This window comes from Notolepis coatsorum (assembly GCF_963971535.1).
Source record: "Notolepis coatsorum genome assembly, chromosome: 18".
Classification (NCBI taxonomy): domain Eukaryota; kingdom Metazoa; phylum Chordata; class Actinopteri; order Aulopiformes; family Paralepididae; genus Notolepis; species Notolepis coatsorum.
Window position 1 is genome coordinate 46,155,892 of NC_140182.1, and position 19,756 is coordinate 46,175,647.

Consider the following 19,756-nt stretch of genomic DNA (forward strand, 5'->3'; position numbering starts at 1 on the left):
GTTAGAGCCCAGCCTTGGGCACCAGAACCAGCTGTATTTGTACTGATGCCGGTGTTAAAAGTATGGGAGCCTGTCGGGCCCAGTTGGAGGGAGGTGAGAAGAATACGATGTGTTTGTACTGATGTCTGTGTTAAACGTATGTATGGGAGCCTGTAGGGCCAGTTGGAGGGAAGGTGAGAAGAATAAAAGGAATCACAGAGACACTTAAGATCTCAAACCGTTTCTCTAAAGGCCCCTGGGCCCTCATTTATCAACGTGGCGTACGCACAGATATGTGCGTAACCCGTGCGTACGATCATTTCCTAAGCAAAGTGTGGGATTTATCAATTTGAACTTGTGCTTGACTTTGTGCGTATATTTAAGCACAGGTCGGACCATGCGTACCTGGCCCCGGTGGTAGAATATTTTTACAACGCGGAAATAAGCACTGACTGCGCTCTGTGTAACTCAACTCGTTATTATTTTGCGCATATATTGCAGAAATACGGGAACGTTTTGATTATATTTAAAAGGCTTTGCCATTGTTGAACATAATAAGTGGAACCCCGAAGCTGTAAGCAGAATACAAGTCATATGAACACCCACGATATAGTGTTATTCCCCCTTCCTATAAGAAAGAATAAAAACGCATTGCAACGAGAACAGACTGAGGTTATTTGTTGAGTGTATGTGTATACAAAACCCTTGCAATAAATGTGTCTTAAATGAATGAAAAGCATACATGCTCTGGACACAGAGCATATATCGTGTGGGTGATATCATGACTTGTATTCTGCTTACAGAATTTCACGTATTTAGTTTTACAATGTCAAAGCCTAAATCAAAACGTTCCCGTATTTCTGCAATCTATGCGCAAAATAATAACGAGTTGAGTTCTAACAAAGAACGTATTACATGCTGGTAGGCTGATAGAGTAAACTATGATATGAATATGATATGATATAAAGGTATACTGGTCCGTTCCGCAAGGATATCGAGGACTCGGATAGCCATTAAATGCCATTTGAGAATATAGGCTAAAGCGACGGCCTATAGCCTATACATATTATTTAATGTTTTCATAAGCGTAAAGATACAACAGCTAGATTAATGATCAAGTTAGTTTACTGTATGCAGGCTTCACAGGGCTGTGTGTTATATATGCACAAGTTACTGTTGCATAATGTAGGCTGGCTGCAGTGCTATTATATGGCTACCTAATACCAACAACAAAATAGATTGTATCATATGCCTCTACACACATTATATTATACACATCATATTATATCTTGGTTCGGCAGTGCCTCTGTGAACAATCTCTCAGAGTTTGCTCCATCAATAAACAAATCCAGTATGTGAACGGATTCCACTCGGTCAATGTACAGATAATCTGCGATGCGCATTTTGGCTGATAACGTGCCGGTGGCCGGAGTCTCATTCAGGCCTAATTGTATTTAATTCAATTGTAATGTTATTACTGGGGTATCTAAAACATCACAATGCAGATCAGGGTTATCCACTGAAGCCATAATGACTGACCAGAACCACGGGCTCATGACGAGCGCACATAATAGGCATTGTAGATCGCAGAGTTGGCGTGCTGAAATTGATTTAATTTCAGTCATTACAGTGCTTAATGTCGGGTCATCTTGTCATTTATTTCTGTCAATGTGCTGGTTCTGTAGCAGGACTGGGTCAGTCAACATCCTTGGCTCCCGGCGCACCGAAGATTATACGTTCAATTTGTTGGTTGGACCTCGGTGATCAATCTCGCTCTCAGTGAAGTCTCTCAGAGTTCGCTCGGGTTAGTCCACTTTTCCACATTTCATGGGGGGTGTTCCATTACCGTATATGGTTAATCGGGGCGGTTCTGGTATGCAAATACGTGAAAGTGTGCACGATCCTCAGCGTAGGAGCAAGGTGATATGTATCATGACAGGTGTGCGTAGGACCTGTGTACGCACGTGTGATAAATCCCGTTTTTTTTTGTGCGTGCACACATTCTAAATTCTGTGCTTACGTATGGAAATAGAACATTTTCTAAGAAAACTTGATAAATGAGGGCCAAGGTTTTTAAGCTGTGTTGCGTCTCCAGAGAGCCAGAGAGAAACCTGGCCTGGACGGCAACAGAGTCATCTATATTTCACAACCTCGGCTGCAGACCTGGACACGAATGATTAATGGTTGTTGATTCTTGTTAGGATGTTTCCAGTGTTCTTCCCGGAAATAAACAACGTGCCGCATTCCATTTCATTGATTAACATACCGGGGCGCTTTGTGGTGTGACAGGTCGGGTGTGCCATCTGTATCATGTGTCCGGCTCCTGACCTGTGTCGCTTGTCCTCAACCCCCTTCACCCCCCCCCCCCCCCCCGTTTTCCCTGTCATTGTCTACAATACTAACCAATGCTTCAGAGGTGCCGTCCATATGATGAAAAACCAAACAAAAGAACACTAAAACCTGTTTCACATAAAGAAAGTGATTGTGGGAAGACAGGCTGGACATACTGTGGGGCTCCATGAGACGACAAGCATCATAGCCGAGGTGGTAGCGTTGCAGCTGACCTCTGGATGTGTGACAGGACTGGAGGAGGAGATGAGCGAGGCCACTGTGTGTGGACAGTGGTGGCTTAAAGGTTTAGAGAAGCGGGAGGTGAATGAAGAACACTCCCCGGTCCCTATAACAAATAGCCCTGAAGTGCCCTTGAGCAGGGCACTTGAGCCTTGTCCACATGCACACAGGTATTTTCTTTAAACTGTATCTATATGTTTTGGCCTTTCGTCCCTTTTAGGTCACTGAAAAGTGACTTTTTTTTTTTATAACTCCTGACTGGGTATAAATCTTCAGAACATTACAAAAGGCAGTTAAAAAAAATAAAGACACTGTATTTGTGTGGGCGGGTGAAACCGGAGCTTATGGAGAACGCTGACATCATGACTAATGGCCCCAGTCCATATTTTGATAGTATTTTTTGTATTTTCTCTGCAATCAGGACTTAATTTAATCTCGAATGATCATTGAGAGCAAGCTCTCATTTACAATAACGTTGAGAAATACAGCACATAATAATTTTTTTTTATAAAAGCAGTGCGGCAGTGTGTGTGTGTGTGTGTGTGTGTGTGTGTGTGTGTGTGTGTGTGTGTGTGTGTGTGTGTGTGTGTGTGTGTGTGTGTGTGTGTGTGTGTGTGTGTGTGTGTGTGTGTGTGTGTGTGTGTGTGTGTGTGTGTGTGTGTTTAAGGCAGTTCTGGTACGTACCTGAACATAGAGCAGGTTTAGCTGGACAGGGTCCCGTGAGTCTACATTCTGGTCGGAGTAGAAGAACTTGCGTCGGAGCAGGAGGGTCTCGGCCTCCTCCACCCCCTGCTCCCTGAAGGTCCTGCTGTGGTCCAGCCAGTTCACTGTTCAGAAGCACAGCAGCAGGTTACCACCGGCAACACAACACACTGACAGAAGACCATGTACCGACGGTGGAATTAGTCCGAAAAAGGAGGTGTCTCGACCGATAGAGACAGACAAGACAATTTTGCAAAGTGAATCACAAGAGTGTGAACTTCTTGACGGCGTTCGCATGCCATCATTTGCATTACCGTCTGCTGGGGAGAAAGCTGGATTTCAGCCATAGTCGGAGGGGGAGATATATATATATTCACACACGTTTCACATTTTAATCGGGGTCCTCTGGGCAAGAGATAACAGTGTTAATTTCATTAAACTTTGACTTGTCCGTACTATAAAATTGACTTGAGTGATAAGACACATGTTCCGACCACGGCGCGGAGACCCATTCATTAATGGAACAAGGACACACAGTGTCATAGAATGCTTCGCATTCTCGCATAGATAGTTGAATGAATGAATGTGTGCCACGCCTGTCAGCTGCTAGTACTTGAGTACTGTAATGCACTCTTTACTGACCTCCCGGAAAAAACACAGAAAGACTCCAACTCATTAAAAACTCTGCAGCTAAGCTATTAACTAGAACCAAGAGGAGAGAGCACATCAGTCCAGCTACTCTGCACTGGCTTCCAGTAACATTTAGAATTGATTTCAAGGTCAACCTCCTTATATACAAAGCCCTAAATGGAACAGGACCAATCTACAGTACATTGCCAATTATCTCGTCAATTATGTTCCCCCCAAGAACATTACGATCATCTTGTACTGGTTTATTGAAGGTTCCCAGCAACAGCCAAATAATGCTGGGGATGCAGTCTTTGCTAATTACGCTATGGAACATCTTACCTATGGACATTTGGGAGACTAGCTCACTAAATACTTTCAAAAGTAAGCACAAAATGTATCTCTTCACCATAGCCTTTTAATACATACCGCCACTTAGACTCATTAGATCCACACTGTGATTATTGAATTGTAAAGGAGAGCTATTTTATTGCACTGCTTTTATTCTGTCTATTTTATGCTCATTTTATGTCTATTTTATTGCATTTTATGTCTGCATTTTATGCCTATTTTTAAGTCAATTTTTACTGCTGTGAAGCACTTTAGCCTGCAATTATTGTATGACAGGCACTATACAAATAAAGTGTATTATTACTAGTAGTAGTGGCAGAGTGTGTGAGTGAGTGAATGACATTGCCGGTCATAGAGGTGCTTTGAATAGAGTTAAGCTCAAACACAGGGCTTGTTCATAAAAAGAACAAATAACAGAGAAATAACATAATAAGAGCATAACAGTCTGTAGCTCTGTCGTCGCTACAGTATATTCTACTATAAAAGTATACTATAAAACAGAAAATAAAGATGAAGAAAGATGGACCGGAGATGTTAAGCATGTTTCGGAATGACGTTAGCCTGGTTCGACTCCCAAATATCTAGCTGTTGGAAATGACAGCGGCCAGCTAGCTCACTTGTTTGATTTAGTAAAAACTAAATCTGTATAATTTTTTGTAAAAAAAATGTATACAACGTAACTCTAAGTAACAACTAAATAGTTACACATGCCCTGGCCTAGGTGAGCGAGAGGCGGAGCCCTTTCTCTCTCTCTCCTCCAAAATTAACAAATAGCCAATAACAAAACACGGCTCAGAAAGTCGGTAACTTAAATACGTATCCTACAGTAGTTAACATAGCCACAGTATAAACATGGCTGCAAATGTCAATAACGTAAATACTTATCCTAGTTCACATAGCTACAGTATAAACACAGCTCAGAATGTCAGTAATTTAAATACTTATCCTAGTTCACATAGCTCCAGTATAAACACGGCTGAAAATGTCAGTAACTTAAATACTTAGCAAACGTAGCTACAGTATAAACACGGTTCAGAATGACAGTAACTTAAATACTTAGCTAACGTAGCTACAGTGTAAACACAGCTCAGAATGTCAGTAATTTAAATACTTAGCTAACGTAGCTACAGTATAAACACAGTTCAGAATGACAGTACCGTAACTTAAATACTTAGCTAACGTAGCTACAGTAAACACGGCTCAGAATGTCAGTAACTCCAATACTTTTCTAACATAGCTAATTAGCTACAGTGTAAACACGGCTCAGAATGTCAGTAACTTGAGATGGCTCTAGCTCTGGGTACCCAGCGTCAACATTGTGTGGAAGTGTGATTGACGTTGATGTCAACTAAATGCTTATGGGACGCCACTAGGGGACAGAGCGGCTAAGTGTGTAAGGTTTGGTTCTTTCCCCACCACGGGCTTCTTGAAGTACTGTGATGATTGGTCCGCTGCTCTCCCACTCGCTCTGTTCCTTTAAGTTTTCTGTTAAGCAATTGCATTCCCCTATTCACACGCTTCTTCCCATAGACGTCGTTGATTGGTGCTCCCCCAACCACACGCTTGTCAATCACATCCCTCAGCTGTCACTGCTTGTCAATTAAGCATTCCCTGATTATTTATACCCCGTTTCCCCATTCAAGTTTTGTTGGATCGTTTTGATATTTCAGTTGCATTCGCCGTTCCTGCTGCCTGCCGTTGTTTCCCTGTGCTTTGCCTCCAGGATATTCAAGAAGCATTCCTCTTGGACACCCTTTCCCCGAGGCGACGCGCTCGCTCCGTTCTGTTCCAACGCTCTTTACGCACAACGCCTGGGTGAGTTTTTTATGACTGTCTTTGATCCAATTCCGTTTTTCGTGTGTTTATATAACACTGAAGATTTCCAGCTTTTTATCAGACAGTCACTCACCCAGCGTTTAGCCTTTTTTGGGTTGTTTCATTGGGATAATATTTTGGCCTAACATCTCCCACTGTGTGTTTACACACCGAAGATATTATCACATTGGATTTGTATTTTGGGACTTCGCTCACAGTGTTTATTTTGCACCGAAGATATCTATCACTTGGGATTGTGTTTGGAACGTTACTCACAGTGTGTATTTACACCGAAGATACAGTCACTTGGATAACTCTGTTTTCGGGTACAAGTCACCTCTCCTGTTCACCTGCTCTGTTCCACCTGCACTCTGAGTTAACTCGCTCCCTCTCTCTCTCTCGGTCCCGCAACCACCTCGGAGATTCTGCCGAGAGAGGTCTGCAGAGCGGCTCTGACGTCAGCGTCTGCTTCCCCTGACTACCATCCCGGGAGAAGCTGCAGAGCAGCAACATTCATCCTTGCTTGTATTCCAGTCTTTGTTTGAACTCTTCCAAGTCTGTGCTGTTTATTTAGTCTTAATAAACAAGCCCTTGTTTTTGGCAACTCTGAATCCTACTCTCTTGTGTCGTTGCGTTTGGGGTCGGTGTCAAACCATAACAAAGTGTAAGTGAATGACTGAATCAGTGAATGACTGAATGAATGAGTTAGTGAGTTAGTGACATTGCCGGTCATAGAGGTACTCCATGTATTCTCTCTCTAATATCTATGTATTCAAGATATTGACCATCCTTCTGGACAACTTGGGGGAAGGGGGTCCTCTTTTCCAACTCACTATCATCATCTGTGTGGAGTTTGGCTTTGAGCTTCTCCATCTTCCTCTCGTCACGCAGCAGAGTTCTGTCCTTCTTCAGTGTGCCCGTCCCTTCCTCCTTCTTGTCCTCCGTCGTCTCCTGAATGAGCGAATACTCCTCATAGTTGGTGATTCCTGAAAAAGGATGCGAGAAAGAAAGCCAGGGGAACTGTCAGGGCGGAGGACACGCTCAAGGCTGGCACAATAGACTGCTCTCTTATCCACGTCAGACTCAGTGTGTGCGTGCGTGCATCAAGGAGGCAAAAAGGAATTGAATCCTGGTCAGAACTATGGGGCTGACTACAATATATCTGCATTTGTAAGCCATGCTAGTGATCTATTCTAAACAATAAGTCCAATGCTAGATGTGTAAACCGCATTTCACTGTATGCACCGTATTTCACTGTATGCCCTGGTATGTATGTGATGAATAAACTCTTGAATCTAAAAGGTGAGAAACTCACACTGACAGCCAGCATGGCTAAATGACATTCAACCGTTTTCAGCACCATGGTTTCTCCATAGAGCTCCATTATACTTTTAGTCAGGGGAGTGCCATGGTTTCTCCATAGAGCTCCATTACACTTTTAGTCAGGGGAGTGCCATGGTTTCTCCATAGAGCTCCATTACACTTTTAGTCAGGGGAGTGCCATGGTTTCTCCATAGAGCTCCATTACACTTTTAGTCAGGGGAGTGTCATGGTTTGTTCATAGAGCTCCATTGTCAGGGGAGTGTCATGGTTTCTTCATAGAGCTCCATTATACTTTTAGTCATGGGAGTGTAATGTGTTGTACTTGTACTTGTGTGTACTTTTTTAGTGTTGTACTTTTTTAGTGCAGCAGCTCACGCAGGTAGGGGGCAACTCAGTCACGTGATTCAGCAGGGTATTGCCGATTGGCTCGAAATAGTTTATAAACAAGAAGCCCGCCTATAACCACGCTCCCATATTAGAGGAACTAGCGCTCTTCTCCTCTTTTGCTCTCTCTCTTCTTATCTGGTGCACAGCCGGCAAACTAAACTGGGAACCCTGAAGAGAGAAGGGAAGAAGAAGCCTCTCTCTCTCTCTCTCTCTCTCTCTCTCTCTCTCTCTCTCTCTCTCTCTCTCTCTCTCTCTCTCTCTCTCTCTCTCTCTCTCTCTCTCTCTCTCTCTCTCTCTCTCTCTCTCTCTCTCTCTCTCTCTCTCTCTCTCTCTCTCTCTCTCTCTCTCTAAACAAACAGGGGCCAATAAAGAGATCTGCCACTGCCAGACACACGTCCCTCTTCTCCTCACCCAATTGAGCTTGGTCACGGTCCAGGGTAATTGAACTGTACGCCTGTACGCCTGAGGAAACACCTGGAGAGGCAGCAGGGGGAGGACGCCACGCTGCACAATAACACTCCATCATTTAGCAACAACAAGGCGCTCAGGAACTTGATAAATCTTGGCCGTCGCACTTTAAACAAAAAACCCATTAAGACTTGACGAAGCATGAGGAAATGCTAAGATGCCTCTAAACTAATGCTTTCCTGTTCACACATGTGCTAATGTAATGTAACACGGAGCCATAGCTACCGGTGAGGGAGCCGTTTAAAAAAAAATTACTCGATCTAGCAAAGTGCAAGTGCACACACACCTTGGACTAAAATAAGACAGAGGATTAATAATTCAAGGCCGGTGGCATGAGTTGACGAGATACAAGTTAGCGGTCGCAAGGAGAGAACGCCACTAACCTATTCGACTGCAGATGGTCACGAGGAGCTCCCCGACTGTTTTCGAGTCGTCCACCATGATGGTTTTAACGGCACCGTCCAGCATTTTGATCTTCTGGGGCCTCTGTTTCTTCTTGTACTCCAAGACATCCTGAGAATCAAGATGGGGAATGCCGTGACCCAGATACACTACCTCTGATCGTCCTTGACACAAACAGGGAGGGGAGCTACTTCCCACAAAATCTGTTTCTGAGCAGAGAATCTAGGGCAAACAGTCTGATATGTCCTGATAGAAAATATCTGTTTAGCTTCTTCCTTGTCCTTGTGCCTATTCATTGTAGACTACCTTTATTCTAAGCTTCTTATTCTCAGGCTATCGACTAGACTACCTTTATTCCAAGCTTCTTATTCTCAGGCTATCGACTAGACTACCTTTATTCCAAGCTTCTTATTCTCGAGCTATCGACTAGACTACCTTTATTCCAAGCTTCTTATTCTCGGGCTATCGACTAGACTACCTTTATTCCAAGCTTCTTATTATCGGGCTATCGACTAGGCAGAGTTTGCTCATGATGCATTCATGTGCATAGCAGATTGACTAAAAAATAAGAGCAAACACAGAGGTAATGAAGCATCTGATTTGGTTATAGTTGCTTATTATAATTTATTCAGAACAGTTATCAAAATTAAATCAATTAAAGGTTTGGTTGACGGGTCACAAACAGCATTATTTGAATAGTCTATTACAGTCAACTCAAGTATTGCCGTTGTATTCAGCAGTTGGTTCAGGCAATTACTTCACAACTCTTGGGCAACTTGTGTGGGCCTCAAGATTCCCCATTTATCCACCTTGGGACACCCGATATATGAGGGTGTTCAAGTGTTACATCCTTGTGGGGAAACTCGTACACAATAACAATGCCACCAGATGATGCATAAGTAGTACTGCTCTTTCTGGCTACTTGCTATGTTGTATGATACTAGAATTTCAGCGTACTCTACTGTTGCACGTGTCAATTGTGCCAGATAAGAGTGTCTGCTAAATTCTACTGTGATAAAAATATTAAACAAAACTAGAGGTCAGACTGTGCTCCCCCCTGTACTACAAAACCGGACCGTACCCCATTCCGCAGCATGTAGTAATCCAAGGTCCTGCCAGATTCCAGCCAGATCCCCTTCCTGGGGTCATCGTCGGAAAGGAAGAGGCCGTAATCTGAGGCTGAAAGACAGAGCCAGAGAGGGCATGTAAATGAATCCCCCCCCTATACATTTCCATTATCAAGTTCAAGTTTCAAGTTTGTTTATTAAATATCACAATAAAATACACATACTTTACGGTGAAATGCTTGGTTCTGTATGAGCCCCTGAGAGTGTGCTTCATACAGTAAAAAAATAAAGTTGGTAAGAAAGTAAGTAAAAGTAAGTTAAAAAAAAAGTAAGTAAAGAGGAATATACATACATACAATTATACAGTACAATATACAGTCTAAAGTAGTACAAATGAGTAAACAGTGAGGTACAATGCAGAAAATGAGGTACAAAACTTGAGGTAAGGTGTGATTGCAAATGAGGTATGAATGCAGTGCACATCTCTTTAATAATAGATAAATATAATGTGGTGTTAAAATGTCTAAACTAAAGTGAGTGTTAAGGGGAGTGTTTGTTTAAAAGTGAGTGTGTGCATGTGGATGTGTGTGCAATGAGTGTAGATGATGGGTTGTTACATGGAGTCATTGAGCATCCTGATGGCCTGGGGATAGAAGCTCCTTCTGAGTCTCTCTGTACTGGCCATGAGACTCCGGTAGCGCTTGCCTGACCGCAGCAGTTCAAAGAGGCAGTTGTTTGGGTGACTAGAGTCTTATTAAAGTAGCTGTTATTGTCCATGCAGAGTCACGCCTAGTACCTTGTCCGCTCTGGGCTTCTGGAACCCTCTCTCTGATGATCCTGCAGGCGTCGTACACCGGCGTGGACGGCTCAAACTGCATGGTCTTCACCACGTTGCACTGGCGCACGCAGATCTTGAGCGATAAGGCCACCATCTTGACGGGTGGTATATTGGCCTCACCAACCTACACACCTGCAGAGGACGGAATGAAAGGGCAATGGAATGCAATTTAAATTCAGATCCCTTGTATACGACACAGTATACCATCAGTCAATGTGTAGCATACATAGGCTGTATAGAAGAATACAGTATGCCAGGTATAATAACCAGGTCAACCAGATTCAAGATTCAAGAGTTGTATTTGTCACATATACTGTAGAAGACATGCAGTGAAATGTAGGTGGCCAATGGCCATGCCCGCCTCGATTGTGCAAAGATACAAATAATAAAATAGAATAATAAAATAGAATAGATAATAAAATAAAATAGAGTAGACATGATAAAAAAGTCATACGAATAAAATACAATGCTAAGCTTAAGAATAATGGCAATGAGTAATATATACAATAATATACAAATATACAGATCTGTTTTTTAAAGTGACCTTTTTGTAGTGTATTTATGTGTGGGGTGTGTGAGAGAGTGTAACATTCAAATGTGCTCTAATGTCCTTACTTCTGAAAACGTATAACAATGTTTTGAAAATGGCTAGCCTAGGGGTAAATCCCCTTAACGTAAAAAAAAAAAAAGAAGAAAATCACAGCAGAGCATAAAGTAATTATCATTATCTACCCCCCCCCCCCCCCCCCCCACCACCACCACCACTACATCACTACTCTCTGGTCCTCCCACTGTTCTGACATCAGAAAGGTTCAGAGTAAGGGGAAAAGCTCTGGCAGCTACCAGCGTGTTTAGCGTCAGCTGAGCCGAGGTACGGAGGCAGTGTGACCTTTCAGCGGAGGCTGTTCGACATAGGTCAGTCGGTCTCAAATGTGATATCTACCATTTAATTACAGATATCACGATGGCCCTGGAGTCCAGGGTATTCATTTTCGACTAGGGATGATAGGGATGCATTGTATGTGACATATGCAAGTCCATTATGAGCGACAGCCCGGTACAGGGATTTTGTTACACTCTGTTAGACCTCCGTGCTGCAGTCTCACCTTCCACTCCTTTATGAAGGAATCAGGTATAATCTATTGTAATGGTCAGACCGAGACATTGTCTGACCTGTAAGACTCAAATCATCAAATTGACATGCAGTCTTTTCTTCTTCTCTTTGGGCTGGATCCATAGCTCATCATAAAACCCTTTGAGCCGTCACAGAGAAAGAGAGAGAGAGAGAGGGAACATGTTCTCTAAGGATGGATTTGTGAATGAGAATCCTCTCTTGATGGTGGCTCTTTCACAGCTCCTCTCCCCCGGCCCCCCATTCAGAGCCCCTGTTATCCTAAGATTCCCCTCCATACAGAGAGGCAGAGACAGGCACAGAGCAGGAGGGAGAGGGTGTAATGGCGCGGCGTGGGTCCTCCTCCACGCCACCTGGCAGAGGAGTCCCCGCCGCGCCTTTGTCATCCAGCTGCTGCACGGCACCTCGAGCTGATGGCCAGGCGGACCCCACGCATGCACGCGCGCACGCACGCACAGTTCACATTGGGTTGGGTACAGTTCACATTTGAACCGATACCGGTACCCAACGGTACCTTTTTTCGGTACTTTAGTCTAATTTTTTTTTTATACCTACCTCAGTTGTAAGAAATGTGTCCAAACTTCTAATTATTTATTATCATTATTATTTATTTATGTGTTAATATATATATAATATATAATATTGCAGCGAGCGTTGTCTGCATCTAGCTTTGTAAAGTGTAACCACACTTGCGACCGTTTTCGGCTTGTCATTGCCCCCGACTGCTTTGTTGTTGAATCAAGTCAAATCCTAGGTAAGCGTGTATTGTGCACGTGAACATTGACGTGAACGGCACACTTCATAGGTTTTGTTTCGCGGTAAACAAAACATTGACGTCATCCAAAAGATTTATATATATATTTTTTTTTTATAGTACCGAAATGTGGCACTGGTTGATCTTACCTGAATCGGTACTCGGTAGATTCGGTCGTTACCCTTAAAAGTACCGGATTCGGCACCCATCCCTACTAGGGCTGCTCGATTATGGCAGAAAATGATTGATATTGAAATCACGATTATTAAACACGATTACTCATTAGATCATATGATGACGACTGAATTTGTTTTTGCCTTTCTTCTCGACCAAAGGCTGCCTGTCATCTTCTACAAGTTACCGAAGACATTTCAAAGTAACGGGAGAAAAATGCCGTGGCTCCCTCCTCCCTCTCAACACAAACTGAAACTACTGTTTGGGTTTGGGGAGGAGGGACTGTGAAGGAAGGCAACATGAGAGCAACATGGCATGCGGCACAAGCATCCTTTGATCTTTATTATCTTGATTGTGGGAAGCCCAGCCCTAACACACACACACACACACACTACAAATTGTGCACAGACAGTTATACTGGATCTTCCAGAGGGTATTTGTGACAGTTGTAGACATTCGCTGAGGAATAGGCCTTTAGGGAAAACCCATCACTCTAGTCTAGGGTCTCTTGAGCATAGCATCAGTCACTTCAAAAAGTAAGTACTGACGTCGTAGCCACATGATGAAACCCAGGAGGATCATCATAATTCTCCAGCTTACGGAGGTGTCAGAGGGCACTTTTCATTGGGCTCCTCTGGCAAACACTCCACTGCTGGCAGTTCCTCATTAGCTCACCTTTCAAGCATGGGTGGAGTGGACCATCTCTCAGGGAGCAGAGAAGAGCAGCAACTCACCAACAGCAGCTCACTCACAGTTATCAACTGTTACCCTTTTACCCCCACCCACGCCCCCTGTCAGAAAAAGCTCCCACTATTGAGTTAGGCTTGTTTACTACTCCAGACGTTAAGACGTGAAAATGGCCAAAGAGCAGCTCGGAGGGCAGTCTAAACATGGACAATTCAATAGAGACTGGAGCCATCTGGACGGACCGCATCTCTTAACGATCTAGAATAACAGCAGCAGCGCAGAGCCTGAGGGTGGACAACAGCGGCTGCTATGAACGGACCACGTTTCTCATAACGCAACAAGGGAGACGGTTCAACAGGACACTTGAGCGGGGTTGGCCCATCAGGTTGAGTCGGTTTGTTTGGAATATTTGTTTGAATGCCTCTAGCGAATGACAAGGCTTCCTGCAGAACAGCCCTTCCCGAACATAATCTTGGGTGTAGAGATGATTATAAATAACATTCTTTCATCATACTCCATTCCAACAGTGATGGGTTTTGTGGTTTCCATGCTAAATAGCAGAATAATCGTTTGAGAGATTGCTACAGTTGCAAGTTACTCATTGCAATGTTCTCGTGCTGTGATGATGAGGAGGTAGAGCATGCAGAGTGCAGCACAGGCTGGGATTACTTGTTCTCCTGATGGAGGACTTCTTGGGCTACATGGGGGGAGAGCTAGGGAGAAGAAGAAGAATCACCTTGGGGAAATTCGTCCTCTGCATTTGACCCATCCTAACTATTTAGGAGCAGTGGGCAGCCACACAGTGTGGCGCCCGGGGACCAGCTCCAGTTGTAATGCCAATACCTTTGTCAAGTGCACTGGCAGGAGTATGTACCTAGAATGCATACGCTTTTTTATGGTGTGGGAGGAAGCCGGAGTACCTGGAGGAAACCCTGCGTGAGCACGACACAGAAAGGCCCTCCTGCTGGGTTGTGAACCCAGGACCTTCTTGCTGTGAGGTGCAACAGTGCTAACCACAGCACCAGTCATGGTTTCCAGCTGGGATGAGTAAACAAGCCCATGAGGATGAGGAAGCCAGGGGCTATTCACTGGGGCTGTCTAGCTAGCTAGCTAGTTCCACAAGACATCGCGTCAGTCTGAGAGAAGAATCAAGTAGACTGCAGGTGGACTGCAGTATTCTGTTGTGGATGGTTCAAACTTTTGAAATATGTGGTGGCGTCTGAAGCAGCTTGGCTCATTCGGAACACGGACAGAATTTTGACTACTGGCAAGTATTTCATACAACTGTATGTAAAAAAAACACCTTCTCTCATATATGTCTCTCCTACACGACAAGTAACTTGCAGAGGAGGAAAAAGATAGATTGTCTACTGGACCAGAGATGAGGCTGTAATAATGTTGAATAAACCACGAGAGAAAACCAGAGCTCAGTGGTTAGAGCTTGGTGATATAAAATAGATTCATATCACGATCATAATTTTTTATTGACATTCACTGCCCCAGCTCAACCGCCCTCCCCACCCAAGATCCCCCACCCACCTCCCCCACATCCCTAAGACACATATGTGGAATTTTTTATTTGATATTGATATACTTGCATATTACAATATCTGTTCATGAATGCAAAATCACAACATAAATAATTAAATGACTGTCCATCGCTTTGAATTGCAAGACAATGTAAGCTGTGATATTAAATCAAAACCATGCTATTTTCAAATAGCATCCCCTCATGTATTGAATATTGAGAGAATTTTAAGGTTGCAACAATATCGCAATATCATCATTTCATCTCGATATAATACAATAAGCGATAATATTGAATTATCGCCCCAACCATTTCTGCGGTATAAAACCTTTAGTCTCTCACAGCACTGACATCAGCCCCTTCCCCCACCACACTACCAAATTAATGTCAAGGTCAGGGAAGCAGAGGAAATGGTAAAGATTTACTAGGATTATAAACATTATACTCCCTCAAACACTAGAAGGTGTGCATAAGAGAGCGTATTGGTGCAACGTGAAGACATCTCTTTCTCCTCACATGTAGTGTTCGCTGTAGAGGGACACTGGGACCAAAGGGTAGATCGACATGGAACCTCCAGAGACAAAATGGCTACTGCAAATAGTAAACAAGGAAAATTGGATTTTTAACAAGCTGTACTATGATTGAAAAACATCCCCCAACGCGCTCAAACCGAATTGCTTATCGAATAATAAGAAATAAATATTATTTGAGAAAAATCTGTTGGCTGCAGCCTCGTACACAAACCTCGTAAATGCTGTGTGAATTGTGAATTCGGTTAACAGTCTAGTATTTTCATAGGCGTGTAGACTTTACTACCGTGCTGTTTAATTAAGCATGTGGTGTATCGACGGCATTGAGCGGAGGGGTGAAAAATAACTCCACCCTCAGCAGTTCTCTGGTGGAGAAGCGGTGCTCTGAGGGCATGCTGGTCTCTCTTCACCTCCACTTCTCTCATCACTCCCAACCTACACTGACGTTAACAAAAACATCAGCCTTTTATCCCTGCCCGGCTGAAAGCAGGGTCAGTCTGCCGCAGGTAAGGGACTGGACGTTCGACTGGAACACACACATAGCCTACATTCATGCACAAGGCCTAACAAAATTAATAGTTGGTTTCAGGTTGCCGAACGACCCTGCCGATTTAGGTGCGACCCAATATATTTTATGAGTTTTTAGAAAAAATTATAAAAAAAAAAAAATCTGTTTTATTTATTTTTTTAATAAAGTTTCATAGAAATCTTAGTCAAACATTTAGTATTATGGATATTAAACATGCTGGCAGAGTACATGCATCCATGTTGTTGTGAACATTTTAATTAAATAAAGAAATTCCCTATCCATAGTCGCCGTGGGAAAGAATAAAATAAAAAAATAAAATAAAATAAATTCCCTACCTACCCATGGCCAAACTGACAACCAACCTGAAACCAACTATTAATTTTGTTAGGCCCAAGCATACGCTTCAAACAGTAACGGTAGCACTCGTATCAGATGAAGGCTAAAAGGTTATTACTATGAACAAAACCTTATAATCAAGGCTCCCTGGTGATCTGATGCTATCTTTACCGTCCACTTGATTCATTTCATAGCGTAGTAGAGTAGAGGAAACTCAAGGTCAAGCTTGTTAATTCCACCAGATTTCTAAGGCTGCCAGCCCCCATGCACTGTATCTCAATGTAATGACCTTGAAGTTATCAGGTTGAGCAATATCACAGCCTAATTGGAATTCAGTAAATCAGGGGTCTTAAGAATAACGTGCACTGCAAGGAGAGAAGCATTAATCAGCCATCATAAATACATCCTCAGTTAACAGCCATACTTGATTTATTCTGGCAACATATAGCAAATTATTATTATAATCCATCTATTTAACAGCCTAGGGCTGCGCTCCTGAGTAGCACATGGGGACCCCATCACTCTGTCAGGTGGCCTTCACCACACTTATCATAACATCAGCAAAATATGATTATTGAATACAGGCGCAAAAAGTTTAATGTTTGTAACCAGCAAAATGATGTGATGGATGTTCATTCAAAGTGACTTAAAGGGGCATGTCACGTTAAGCCAAACAATGCTGATTTATTTTGCACATAATCTCCCACACATCCAAAAACTCTAAACCATTTTGCATACCATTAATTTAGTTATTTAGCGTTTGAATATGGCCACCAGTCATCGGGGAATGAATCCTTGTCTTGTGTCAATTGCAGCTCCATTATAGGGACCGCTACCATATAATTTCATTGAGCTGTAATGAACCCAACACAAGGATCCAATGTCCCCGATGACATCACTGGTGGCCATATTGAAACTAATTTACTCTCGATAGCTGTCAAACTAAACTGTGTCTAAATGTGTGGAAAACTGTTTAGAGTTTTTGGATGTGTGGGAGATTATGTGCAAAATTATCATTGTTTTATTAAAGAAGTGGGCCTTTAATATACAGTTATTGTTACAATACAGTAGTTGTTGTCACAGTTAACTGTCAGGAAATGGCAAATAAACATCACACATACACAGCTAACATTTAAAATGAATAGATTTAATAGTATATAGGTAGTTACAGTTAGCAACATGTCAACGTCATCTTGCTGTGTCTAAAGAAAGTGAAGCAAAATACTTATTTTCTTATCACAATGTCCTTGTTGTGTCCATTTCCCTTCTCAAAACACATTGAATCTAGGGGCTAAACTGAGCACAACCACCATAATCAACCATCACTCAAGGCCTTTCACAATCATTTCCTGCAACCTTTTTATAAATCAAAGAACCAGCCCTCCACTAGAATACAGAGTGATCATCATCAGAGAGGACTACAGACCTGGTTGTCGGTCGGCTTGCTACTGTATGAGCTGTCATATCACATTATGGATGGCTTGCACCGTGAGATCTACATTATTACAGTGTTTGTAAAACAGTGCTTGTTGTTTCAGATCAAAAAAGGCTCTGAAAGGCGGTAAGGCCAACCGTAAAATCACAAAGCAACCCCCTGATTACGCAGAGCGTGTTATCATCATGCAGTTTAACAATAGATCCCTGCTTCTACGGCCTGGTCTCTCTCATATGCTGTGCTCCCAGGCTATAGGCTTACCCTACAATACAATTTGAGGGAACATACGCTGGCAGGAATTTTTTATCTTGCCCTTGTCGCAGGGAGCAAGAGAGCAGCCTCTATCTTTCCCTTGTCGCAGGGAGGGGGAGAGAGAGAGAAAGAGAGAGCGGCTCTTCTTTCGCTAAAAATATCCGGAAAAGTAGAACGTCCTCCAGCAACTCATCCCAAGGATCCACTGAGATGCAGTAAATAAATATGCCTCCCTGAGCTTTCAAAGACGGCACCGCTCCCGTGTTTACTACCGATACGGGGGCTTTATACTCCACTCTATGTTATTGATACTAAACTCTTCACTCTGAAGAGATAACATGGCTGAAAGTTTTGGTTGAGTTCCGGCACCGGCAGCTACCGGCAGCTCGGTGAATCGGTTCTCTGTGGTGAGTTGATTATGCAAGCGGCTCGGGGATCTACACACTTGCTCCAGTTACTTTCACCGGAGATTATTGGTTTAGCTTCTCCAACTAATTACAAAGCATTAAGTGATAGTGATACACCATAATGCTTTAATAGTCTTGAAGTCGATACATTAAGCTCTTGAAAGCAGTGTTCTTCAATGTGAACGGTCCTTCGTCTCTTTGGAGACGTGAGGAATGAGCTCTCTAATAGAGGAAGGCAGAAACAGCTACTTGAGCAGGACTCCACCCAACAGCTGGTCAGCCAGCCAGCCAGCCAGCAACCCATCCAGTCAGTCAACCAGCCAGCCATACAGTCAGCCAGTTATCCAGTCATCCAGTCAGTCAGTCAACCAGCCAGCCAGCCAGTCCATCAGCCATCCAGCCAGCCAGCCAGCCAGCCAGCCAGCCAACCAGCCAGCCATCCAGTCAGTCAGTCAGTCAGTCAGTCAGTCAGTCAGTCAGTCAGTCAGTCAGTCAGTCAGTCAGTCAGTCAGTCAGTCAGTCAGTCAGTCAGTCAGTCAGCCATCAAGCCAGCCAGCCAGCCAGCCATCCAGTCAGCAAGTCAGCCAGCCAGCCAGCCAGTCAGTCAGTCAGTCAGTCAGTCAGTCAGTCAGTCAGTCAGTCAGTCAGTCAGTCAGTCAGTCAGTCAGTCAGTCAGTCAGTCAGTCAGTCAGCCATCAAGCCAGCCAGCCAGCCAGCCATCCAGTCAGCAAGTCAGCCAGCCAGCCAGCCAGCCAGTCAGTCAGTCAGTCAGTCAGTCAGTCAGTCAGTCAGTCAGTCAGTCAGTCAGTCAGTCAGTCAGTCAGTCAGTCAGTCAGTCAGTCAGTCAGTCAGTCAGTCAGTCAGTCAGTCAGTCAGTCAGTCAGTCAGTCAGTCAGTCAGTCAGTCAGTCAGTCAGTCAGTCAGTCAGTCAGTCAGTCAGTCAGCCAGTTCACTACAGTCAAGCAGTCAGTGAGTCCATCTGGGTTGTCAGTAGGAGTGGCTGGAAGAGACAGATTGTTCTCACAAGTTTAAGTTCAAGTTCAAGTTCTTTAATAGTTGTCATACAGAAGTACAGAATACTTTCATACAAAATGCTTCTTACTGTTACGCTCCAGAGACTGTGCTAGACAAGATAGTATCAAATAACATAATAACATAATATAGCATGAATTTAGAAGAAGAAAATGAGGTCACAGTTGTTCGGTATAGACATATGTACAATGTTCTGAGTTACCATATAATATACAATACACAATACTATGCAGTGTACTAATGTACAGTACTATCTAGTGCAAAGCAGAAATGGGATGAGGTACAATTTTAGGTACAATTTACAGTAAGGTGTACGAGTTGTAGTGCAATCCTTCATCCATAAATATAAAGTGTGGGGAGTGGGTGCTACAGTGTGTTTGTTTAAAGTGGGTGTGTGCTATAAAGTGTGTGTAGTGGGTGCTACAGTGTG

General features: G+C 43.3%; 1 protein-coding gene across 1 annotated transcript in view; it reads right to left on the reverse strand.

Moving 5' to 3' along the window:
* The window catches only part of LOC311245349 (talin-2-like), a 201,869-nt gene that overhangs the window by 124,944 nt on the left and 57,169 nt on the right, over positions 1 to 19,756 (reverse strand). Inside the window, exons 2-6 of the mRNA XM_084335192.1 lie at positions 10,489 to 10,662; positions 9,707 to 9,804; positions 8,607 to 8,736; positions 6,879 to 7,031; positions 3,235 to 3,377 (exon numbers count right to left, since the gene is read on the reverse strand). Of these exons, the coding sequence (XP_084191318.1) occupies positions 3,235 to 3,377; positions 6,879 to 7,031; positions 8,607 to 8,736; positions 9,707 to 9,804; positions 10,489 to 10,624 (660 nt within the window). The 5' untranslated portion in view covers positions 10,625 to 10,662. The remainder of the gene's footprint in view (positions 1 to 3,234; positions 3,378 to 6,878; positions 7,032 to 8,606; positions 8,737 to 9,706; positions 9,805 to 10,488; positions 10,663 to 19,756) is intronic.